The sequence below is a fragment of the Poecilia formosa genome, unplaced genomic scaffold, assembly GCF_000485575.1.
Source record: "Poecilia formosa unplaced genomic scaffold, Poecilia_formosa-5.1.2 Scaffold876, whole genome shotgun sequence".
Lineage (NCBI taxonomy): Eukaryota > Metazoa > Chordata > Actinopteri > Cyprinodontiformes > Poeciliidae > Poecilia > Poecilia formosa.
In genome coordinates this window covers 11,418-22,324 of record NW_006800815.1, presented here as the reverse complement: position 1 = coordinate 22,324, position 10,907 = coordinate 11,418, and the positions used below count along the sequence as shown (strand labels likewise).

Sequence of the window (10,907 nt, the reverse complement as noted above, 5' to 3'; positions counted from 1 at the left end):
GTTCACCAAGAACCTGTGCAGCCAGATGTCCGCCGTCAGCGGGCCGCTGCTGCAGTGGCTGGAGGACCGGCTGCAGCAGAACCGCCAGAGCATCGCGGAGCTCCAGCGGGAGAAGGAGCGGCTGCAGCGGGAGCTGGGTGCGCTTTGAGCCGGCAGAACGGCTGTCCGATAATGGGCGCATCGGTGCTGGTGTCTGCCGCTTTTCAGGCAGAACTCCAAACTTGTTTTGTTGCTATTTCCGAAAAACATGTATTGTTATGTAAATAAAAAGATTTATGGTTAAAATGGTTTGTGCAAAAGTCTTTGGTCACCCCATAAAGGTCATGTTTTGGGACTGGGAGAGAAAAATAAAGAGTACATTTCTTACAAAAACGAGGTAAATTTTGAGAATAATTTCAGAAAAAAACCTGAAATTTCTTAGTTTTAAAAGTCTAACAACTTCCAGAAAAAGCTCTTAAAATTTCCAGGAAAAAACTAAACTTTCTAAGCTCCAAATGTCGAAAATTTGCAAGACAATATTTAGGTTAATTTAATTTATTCATCTGAAATTTTCTAGATTTTCAAAAACTCAAAATTTTGAAATTTAGAATTCTAACTTAAATACCACAATTCCTTGTTTTAAAAAAAAATCTGAATTTAATCTCAGAATTCATTTTTAATTGAATTGAATTGATACTTTAATTCCATATTTCTGACCTTTTTTCTCTCAGAATTTAAAATAATCTCAGAAATTATTTCTCAGAATTATAATCCCCCCCACCAAATTATGACTTTTTTCCCCACATTTTCATATTATATTTGTGTGTAGAATTTTGTGGAATAATAATACAAGTTGAAATAAGGCTGTAAAATAGCAAAATGTGGAAAAAGTAAAGCGATACAAATACTTTGTAGATGCTTTGTATTTAAAAGGACTGACTGAAAATATAACAAATTTTGGTCCCTAATCGAAGCAGGTCTACAGGTGTGAAAACACAGTAAGACTAAAGTAAAAGTTTGGAGAAAATTTAATGAAGACAAATGTGTTTCATAGACATTTGATCTTATCTTTTTGTTGCAAATTTAAGGCTTCAAACATCTGTTAAATATTAAGACTGACTTAAATTGTAAAGTCAGAACTTATGAACCGCTCACAGCCTATTTAAAAATAATTTTAGAAATTTCTTGCATTAGCAAAGTTGGATTCTTATATAATGAGACAACTTGTCATATGCCTTTAAATAAAGAAAGAATAGAATCAAGATAAACCAGTCTGATGGCTGAGTGGTGAAGAAAGAGCATCATCTTCATTCCTGTGGAGGTTTGGATAGAACTGGCTCCATCAGGTCAGTAAAAACAGAATCACATGAGCTGCATTTCCATTAAAAAAGTGGACAAAACTTTGTCTTTATTTTGATAATAGAAAAATAACACAATTTCACAATTCAATTGTTTCCATTGGATACAAACTTAAGTTAAAATCACATGTGATTAAGTTTGTTCACATGATAAGTCATTAAAAACAAGCCACACCATCATCCTCCTGCCACTTCCTGTCATCTTCATATCTTGCTCCAGTGGCAAGTTTTACAAAATAAACTAATTTCAATACAGCCAATCAAATCCACCTCATTCCAAGGCCAAAATGTTTTATCAAAAAATGTTTCCTTTGAGCAAATTTAATTTTGAAATGTCAAAGTTTTCAGTTACAGTCAATGGAAATTAAGGAAGTGTTTAGTTTCTGACATTTCTCATTGCAAACGTTGAAATAATGGAGATAGTACATAAATGTTACTGTCATTTTGTCATCTTACAAATATGCAGGAAGTAAAGACTCACTTCTTCATTCGAACCACTCCTCTGCCAGGAAGCAGGAGGAATTTTAAAAATGCAGCCCTTCTCTCTGTCTGACTGAACAACATTCAGTCTGACACTGTGACGGAGGTGAAATGGCTCTGTCAGGATTTACGCTTAACAGGGAGAAACTCTCCTGTTCGATCTGTTTGGATCCCCTGAAGAACCCGGTGACGATCCCCTGTGGTCACAGCTACTGCATGGAGTGCTTAAAGAACCACTGGGACAGGGAGGAGAGGAAAACCTACAGCTGTCCTCAGTGCAGACAGACCTTCACGCCGAGGCCCGTCCTGGTGAGGAACACCGTGTTGGCAGATTTAGTGGATGACATGAAGAAAGTAGGACTCCAAGCCACTCCAGCGGATCACTGCTATGCTGGACCTGAAGATGTGGCCTGTGATTTCTGCACTGACAGGAAGCTGAAAGCCTTCCGGTCCTGTCTGCAGTGTTTGGTCTCTTACTGCGAGCAGCACCTGAAGCCTCATTGGGACTTTCCTGCTTTGAAGAAGCACAAACTCATCAACCCGTCGAAGAAGCTCCAGGAGAACATCTGCTCCAAACACGGAGAGCTGAAAGCCATTTTCTGTCGTACCGACCAGCAGTGTATCTGCTATCTGTGCTCCCTTGACGATCACAAAGACCATTCCACCATCTCTGCTGCAGCAGAAAGGACAGAAAGACAGAAACAACTCACGCCAAGTCGACAAAAAATGAAGCAGCAACTACAGGACTGTGAAAAAGACGTTAAGCTTCTCCAGGAGGAGTTGGTAGCGATTAGCCGATCTGCTGATAAAGCCTTGACAGACTCGGAGAAAACCTTCACCGAACTGATTCGTCTGATTGAAAGTACAAAGTCTTTAATCAAGCAGCAAATAGAGAATCAGCAGAAGACGGAGGAGAATCGGGTCAAGAAACTCCTGGAAAAGCTGGACAAGGAGATCACCGAGCTGAGAGGAAAAGACGCTGAACTGGAGCGGCTCTCTCAAACTGAGGACCACATCGAGTTCCTGCACATGTTCCCGTCACTTTCTGGACCAGAAGAACGAGCAGAGACATCTCTCCCAAAGCAGCGTACGCGGCGCTACTTCCAGGACGTTACAGAGATGATTTCAGAGGTGGGAAATAAACTGCAGAGCTTTCTCAGTCAAGACTGGCCCAGAGTTTCCAGGGCAGTGGCTAATCCGGACGTTTTACTGCCACTGGAGGAGCTGACAGTCAGAGCAGAGTTCCTAAAGTTCTCCCAACCAATCACTCTGGATCCAAACACTGTGAACATGCAGCTGGTTTTATCTGAGAGGAATAGAAGAGCGACGTATAGAAGTATAAAGCAGATGTACCCGGCCCACAGTGAGCGGTTTCAGAACAGATCTCAGGTCCTGAGCAGAGAGACTCTGACTAGACGACATTACTGGGAGGTGGAGTGGAGCGGGAATGGGGCTTTTATTGGAGTCGCTTACAAAACCATCAGCAGAACGGGAGACAATAGCGAGTTTGGGAAAACTGACAAGTCCTGGGTGTTGCTGTGTTCAGAGTCTCTGCGTGAATTCAGACATAATAACAGCATAACTCAGATTTTAGGTCCACAGTCCAAAAGAATAGGAGTGTACCTGGACCACAGAGCAGGACTCCTGTCCTTCTACAGCATCTCTGAAGCCATGTCGCTTCTTCACAGAGTCCAGACCACGTTCACTCAGCCGCTCTGTGCTGCATTCAGGGCCTATCACGGCTTGGCATCGCAGTCCACTGCTGTGTTTTGTGAGATCAAGTAGACAACCGCTTGTATAAAAGATGTGATTCAGTTCAGGTTTCCATTTAAAGTTCTTGTTGGTACGGTCGGGCTGGAAGTCCAGTATTCTTGGTTCTGTTGTGACACTTTCAGCTGCTGAAGTTCTCTTTCACACTGCATTTTGTCACACAAACCAAATCCTCTGAAAACCTGTTCCCCTCCTCACCTGTGGGGGCGATGAACCAAGAAACACTGAAGGAAACGACACAGAAACCTCTGAAGACACCAAGCACAACTTCCTTCTTTATAAAATGTAAACAAAAACAGAATGGCATCAGATTTTGAAGGTTGTAGGATTTCTCTTTTGTCTTTGGTAAAAGAGCACAAGCTATTTCTCCTGGTAGCGCTAGGCTAGCAGGTTTGAGAACGAGAATCTCAATCGATGAATCATAATTTGTATTGACACACGGAGCATAAAATCAGCCAAGAAAAGCATTCAGACTTTACTTATTTTATTAACTTTCAGCACTGAAAGGAGACGCTTTACCATTACATCCAAGAAGAGTTTCTAAAAAAGTCTGTGCAGCGTCTGAGGAGAAGGAGGAGGGCAGCTGATTATATGGACTGAAGACACTCCCTGAAATCACACCATGTCTCTGTGGCCTGATAAGTTTCTGTTTTCTGAGGAATGGACCTTGGTGTCTAACAGAATCAAAAATGTAACTCTTTACTATGGGCCCTTTGTCTAACAGGTGTGACTCTTTCTCGGTAAAGCATCTCAACATTCCCCCTGTTGGGCTCTAAAAGAGCCCAAAAAGGAGAATATAAACCCTAGAGTAGACACTGTCCCTTCCGGAAAACATCCCCCGAGGCTTTTACAGATCTTGACATACATATCATCATTTCAGTCATTGATGTTGTCTTTCATTCATCTCATTTCATTTCATTTCATTTCAATTTTGGGGGTAAAAACGGACAGGGCACCCCTAGGCCTCTTAGGCGGTGGATCGAAACCACAATGTCCCTCTTACAATCTAAAAAGAACATGTAAAGAAATAAAATTGTTAAAGGACGTTAGAGTGTTAAATTTGGAGGAACATAAGTCAACCCTCCATGGCATGACTGTTTTTTTTGTTGTTTTTTTTTGTAGAAGAAAATATTTTTGCAGTTTTGTCAGAGCTTCATCATCTGTAATTACACATCAATCATAAAGTCGGACCATGACACTTTCTGGAACCAAATATTATTATTACCTTTATGTTGCTTGTTATTTATTATTTCTTTTTGTTACCTCAGGTCAACGTCATGCCATAGAAGGGTGATGAACTATTAAAGAACAAAGTCTGAATTTTTTTTAAAAAGAATAAATGTGAAATTTTATGAAAATATAAAATGGGTGAAGTATTAGGAGGATCTAATTTTCATCTTTAAAGTAAAAAGTATTAAAATTATATTCACTAAGTTGTTAGTTAACCAAAATGTAAATTGAATAGAATGTTAGGATGATATTTCAAACTTAATAAAATGCAAAAATGAATAAAGTGTTAGGTTAATATTTAAAATGAATAAAATGTAAAATGAATAAAAGGTAGATATTACTTAAAACTTAATAGAGTAAAATTAGAAATGTTAAGCTACTATCCTTTAAAGTCAATGAAGCGATAATGAGTAATGCGTAAAACAATTTGTTAGTTTTAATAAACCAAATTTATTGAAATTTCTATGTAATATTTAAAAGTTAATGAACTACAGAAAGGATGCAATGTTAAAATGAAATGGTAAGAAAAGCTTAGAAGTCTGAGTATTGAAAGGCACAGAACAATGAACACATTCATAAAACAGCAAACCAATAAAATAAATCAGTTTCAAGGGCAGCACAGTCAAAATATACTGATATGAATTAACTGTGATGAGGAAACAAGTAAAGATGCTCTCTAAGTGAAATGCAATAATAGTAATAAAATCTAATCATATCAGTCTCTCTATAGCGAGCCCTTTCTACGTCAGATCAGTTTCTGCGTGTGTCCAGATGTAGAGCCGGCGCAGCTCGATAGGAAACCCCGACAGGCCCAGGAGGCTTCAGTGGCGTTTCAGCTTTAACTCGGTCCACCAATCGTGGAAGGCGCCACAGTCTCACACCCCGACCCAGAAAGGATTGGACTTCATTCTGCAACAGAAAAAACACAACAACAAGCGAAATCAATGGATTATATAAAGAACATTAAAGTGAATGAAAAAATGTTGTTTTGTCACTAGATACTAGTACTGCCCTTATACTACAGAAAGCTGGAGTTCAAAGGTCGTCTTTAGGTTCTTGGAAACCATCTAATAGGCAGGTGGGGTTCTATTGGTACCGCTGCCCTTCTCTGTGTTTGAAGTGATGCACTGAACAGCCGAGGACCTCAGGCAGGGAACAGCAGCATCCACAGGTGATGAGGAGAGCAAGGAAGGTTCTTTAAGATTCTGCATCGTCTGATTAGTAAATATAATGTTCTTTTTTTTTTATTTAAAGGCTTCTCCTTGAAGCTGAAGATCAAGGTTTTTTTCATACTAAACCAATAGAGCATCAATATGTCAGTAACATCTGTTATTCAAGTTCTCCTCTTAATAATAGCTAAAGAAATGCTTAAAGTCAGTAACATATTTCAACCTTCAAGAATAACATTGTTTGTTTTAAGTGTTGGCATATTCATAGGATCAGACAAAATCAGAAACCAAACAAAAATCATGTAAAGGATNATGCACATTGTGGACTAGCAGACAGGCAGAAAGTTTTTGCGTCAGGACTTCAAAAAAAAATGGTTCTCCACTGTCAGTGGGGAATCTGTACAGGCGATGTCAGGTATCCTGATCGTATTTGTGGAAATAAAATTCACAGATTTCCCAAATCTGAAACGGGAAGCCTTGCTTGGATCAAAGCTTGTGGACGACCGCATTTGCAGCTCAACCGTCGTAGGATCAATAAAAAGAAAGGAGTGTGTGCTGGTGTAAGTATTATTACTTTGCTTTCTTTATGTTTAGTGAATGAAAGAAAGTCAATAATAAACACATCCATTATGAAAACCTTTTAGCTAAGTACAGCATAATGGCAGAACCGATACAACTTCTACACCTTGAAGCTTGTCTGTTACACAGTCTTACGTTAGCTGAACAGATCAATATGCAATGTGTACCATATCTGATATACATTAAAGATTTTATTTTACCTGAAAATGCTTTTTACTAAACTGTAATCGTGTTATCCACGCTAGCACCGAGTATCAGGCCTAGACACACTCAAACATTTGCCAACAACAGAAATCACTGATTTCAAAAATAACCCTCAAAACCATGAATGCCAACTTACCCAGCCTTGCAAGAACAACAGGCATCAGTGATCTTGTCCACAGCTACATTTATACTGAGGGTGTGAGAATCTGCTGTTTTCCTCATCGACCGGTAGCATTTAGCTGCACCGCGCACAATGTTGGAGGCATCGCGTGGCTCAAACACCTTGATGTCGTCCAAAAAAGATGACATGAACTTGTTGGTTCCCCTGTCCATTGTCGTGGCTGATATTTTTTGAAAATCCGGCAGAATTAATCGACTCAGGAATACTCTGAAGAGGGTCAATCGAAGTGAAAGACGCCATGTTTACATAGAAACTAAGCTCCACGAGGCTTTGTTTGTGAGACATGCAGCCACGTGGGATTTTAGGGGGCGTTTCTGGGCGGAGCTTGGTGAGGTCCATGGGAACCGTCTTACATTGCTTGTCCTTAAGCCCCGCCCAGAATGTTCAAGTGAGATTCGCAAGCAAATAAAGTTTAGTTCAACCAAAAAACAGGAGCTTAAAAAAAATTAGACTCAACCAAAAACTTAAGACTGTCAACCAAAAAATTCTGATATGCAAAAATAAAAGTTTCAAACAAAAAAATAGTGATTTCAATTAAAAAAAACCTCTAAACATTTTTTTGTTTCGTAAAAAATATTTTTATGATTAAAAAGTTTTTAAGATATTTTTTTGTTTGATTCTTTTTTGATTGAATAATTGTGAAACAAATCTAACTCCATACACATTGGGGTAACCTATGTTTCAGCCAATCACATTAACCCATTCCAGCAGCGCTGTAGCTATGACGAAGCACCGACAGTTTCTACCTCAGCCTGGCTTCTGTAAGTGACAGAGGAGCAGTAAGTGAAATAGCTAATATACTAGCTATTGGTCTCCATGTTATCACTAATGTTAATCAATTTAATTGTGCAACTATCAACACAAGCTAGCAATCTAAGCTGTGTTACCGAGCTATGTATTCTGGTAAAGACATCATTTAATTACAGCATAATAAAATATTCCCTGTTGCATAGAAAAAGCTCAAATTGTTAATATTATTTTTTGGATGGTAATTATTGAATTAATAAGGCTATAACATTTGATGATTCAACCCTTTTCTGTTTAATTTGATGTAACATCAGTGAAAAACATCTTAATAATACATTTTAAACAACATATCTTAGCAGTACGAATATATTTTTACTTTTTCCAGATGTTACTTTAAAATTTACAGAGAGCTTCTGTCATGTTTAAACTTTTGAAAACAAATTTTCTGATAAGTTTTAGTTTATGAACCTGTATTTTAACATTTACATTTTAATTTCAACAGTAAAAAAATAGATACATATGTTTGCACTTCCTACTTTATTTTGCAGGAGATTTTCATGTTAATGTATTTAGGATCATTCTTTTTCAATATAAAAGGTGTTAGAAATTAAAATTACTTTAACTGCAATAGAGGAAAACTTTCTACTATAATTTCTATGTTAAATTTGTGGCAACCAGAAGCTACCATTAATTAGTTTTACCTGTTTTTAAATATTTTAAGACTTCTTTCATTTCAGATGTTGACTTTTGAATTGCTTTTGATTATTAAACATTTTATTTCCTTTATTATTAAAAAGTTGTTGTTTTTTTTAACTTAATTCCATTTTAATGTTTGTCAATTGTATCATGTGACTTCTGTTTCGTTATTTTTGTGTAGCTTGTGTAGCTCCAGAGCTGCAGGGTTTAGTTGCTGCATGTTCATTTCTGCTGTAAAATAAAGACAAAAACTGACTGAATGAATTACTTCTGGTGTTCCTCTTCATGTGATTTAAAACTCATTTCACATTTTTAGAGTCAGTTCAGGGAAAATGCCAACTGAACAAACTGAACCATGAATATAAAGACGATCAGCCAGAAAATGTTTCTTTTTCATTCATTTACTGATTTATTTTCCATTTCTGGGGCAGAGAAAGCTCCATTATTGGTCCTCACAGGGAGGTCAAGGTCAGGTGAGGGAAAAAAAAGAATTGGTCCTAATTCTATAAACATTTGGACAAACTGCTGAAGATACAATTATAAAATTACATCTGAAAATGATGATATATAATTACATGGCAGTTATTTTTTTATGGAAGCCCGGTTGTTTGTTTTATCCAGCTGATGTAGCCACAGACATCCATGATGCCAGCATCACTCAGACATGCATATTGTTTGTTTCCACCAAAAGAAATCACACCATAAATCTTATTGTTGAACACCACTCCTCCACCAGAGTCGCCCTGTGGGAAAATTAATATCATTATATTTAATATAATTTTTATATTGAAAAAAAAATTAAATACTTGTAAAATAGAAACAGATAATCACTGTAGCAACATATTGACAAAACAAACTTACAGGACAAATATCCTTGTCAGTTTCTTTAACTAAAAAGATATGTTCGAAATCTTGTGGATTATCATCAACAACTTTCATGTCGACACACTGAAGATGCGGTGAAGGATTATTATTACGTACTGCAGAGAGACATGAAATTATAAACATGTTAACTCCAGCCTGGGAGCATAAACAAAGATTTTCTTCTCATAATGTGAAAATTTCTCTCACCTCGCTTATTATTGAGGCCAACATCTGTTGTTGCATACCCTGCCAGCTGAACTTTACTACCTCTAAAACAATGAGAATAAAATGTCAACAAGGACAACAACAATGTAGAAAATCAGAAGCATCTTTATGAGGAAAAATCAATGACTTCATCCACTGAGACAGGAGTGTCCACCTCCAGTCCTCATAGACTGCGTCCTGCGTCCTTTACAGGCGTCTCTGGTCCAACACACCTGAGCTAAATGGGTTCTGGTTCTGCTGGTGGCCTGATTACCTGACTCAGGTGTCCTGAAGCAGAAACAACAGGACTGGAGGAGTGGAGACAGTTTTTAATGTTTTTAATCAGAGAAAGACTTACTTTTTAGGACGATTATTACAGTCTGGCTGTGGGATAGGAACAATGTCTTTCACTGGTCTCCGAAGCTTCAGCAACATGATGTCATGCTGTCGGCCGTTGTTGTCAATATAAACCACAGGATTGTCTAGGATTATCTGATCGTCCTGCCAACGATTCCTTTGAGGATTCCATGGATGAACCTTTAACTCTGCTGTCATAGACCTGTAGAAAAGATTAGATTATAATGAACACACAAAAAACAAATAAAATGCAGATGAAACTGTCTTCTTGTTTCTTTCTCACCATCCTCGCTCCCACTTCCAGCAGTGAGCTGCAGTCAGGATCCACTCAGGGTGGATCAGAGATCCTCCACAGCGGGTCCTTGTTTTACCGTCGCTGCCCATAATCCGAACATGATAAAGACGCTCTTTGACATCACAGTCATGACCTCCAATGATTCTCTTCTGCAGAGAAACATCTGAGTTCACTGAAACACCTGAAGAAGAAAAAGGAGGACTTTACTCAGAAATCAGTTGCAAACATGGCTGCTGGAACAGAAAGAGGATAAACAGTTAAAGATGAAAAAAGCATCACAATTTATATGCAAAGAAGTTTCAGTCTGAAACAATCAGAGCAGCAGTCTCCCTGGAACCGGTGGAAGTGTTTCCAGTCTGTCCAACTCACCCAGCCCAAGCAGCAGCAGAACCTTCACCAGAGCCATTGCTAGTCCAGGTTCCTATGAATGTCTGCAGTCCTGCAGCAGCTTTTAAGCTCTGTTCACAACTTCCTGCTGGAAAGAAAGCAACCAATCACAGGATGAACATTGATCTGCTCTGTCTTCTGCATACAGAAGAACTTTAACAACTTATCATTCTAACAAAGCTAGAATAATAGTTTGATGGAAAAAAACGACTTTAGCTGATGACAAAACAAATTCTGCAAGACATTTTTAAATAAAATGATTGGCCAATGAAACATGAACTTTTATTTTATTAATATTAAGGAATTATTTAATTAAAACATTAAAGTTTCTTACTGCAAAGTTACTTGAATGTTAATTTGTCTTATTTCATGTGAAATAAAACATCTGCACTAGAAACTAGTCTAAA

General features: G+C 38.0%; 2 protein-coding genes across 2 annotated transcripts; one reads left to right on the top strand and one right to left on the bottom strand.

Annotated features, from left to right (window-relative positions):
- The first annotated feature begins 1,857 nt into the window (after positions 1-1,857).
- On the top strand, positions 1,858-3,810 carry LOC103131933 (tripartite motif-containing protein 16-like). The gene has a single exon (XM_007543670.2). It carries the CDS (start codon positions 1,929-1,931, stop codon positions 3,600-3,602), a length of 1,674 nt encoding a protein of 557 aa, XP_007543732.1. The 5' UTR covers positions 1,858-1,928; the 3' UTR covers positions 3,603-3,810.
- A 4,979-nt stretch (positions 3,811-8,789) lies between these two features.
- On the bottom strand, positions 8,790-10,521 carry LOC103131932 (thrombin-like enzyme elegaxobin-1). Its single transcript, XM_007543669.2, has 6 exons — positions 10,483-10,521; positions 10,102-10,294; positions 9,820-10,020; positions 9,465-9,526; positions 9,255-9,373; positions 8,790-9,136 (listed from the first exon to the last, which is right to left on the bottom strand). The coding sequence occupies exons 1-6, from the start codon at positions 10,517-10,519 to the stop codon at positions 8,984-8,986; spliced, it is 765 nt and encodes a 254-aa protein (XP_007543731.1). The 5' UTR covers positions 10,520-10,521; the 3' UTR covers positions 8,790-8,983.
- Between the last annotated feature and the right edge of the window lie 386 nt (positions 10,522-10,907).

Excerpts from the sequence above, each read along its gene's own strand:
- LOC103131933 (XM_007543670.2), top strand. The coding sequence starts at position 1,929 with ATGGCTCTGTCAGGATTTACGCTTAACAGGGAGAAACTCTCCTGTTCG.
- LOC103131932 (XM_007543669.2), bottom strand. The coding sequence starts at position 10,519 with ATGGCTCTGGTGAAGGTTCTGCTGCTGCTTGGGCTGG. Across the intron at positions 10,021-10,101 it reads TGGAAGTGGGAGCGAGGATG|GTCTATGACAGCAGAGTTAA; the intron begins GTGAGAAAGAAA and ends TCTTTTCTACAG. Across the intron at positions 9,374-9,464 it reads TGGCCTCAATAATAAGCGAG|TACGTAATAATAATCCTTCA; the intron begins GTGAGAGAAATT and ends GTCTCTCTGCAG.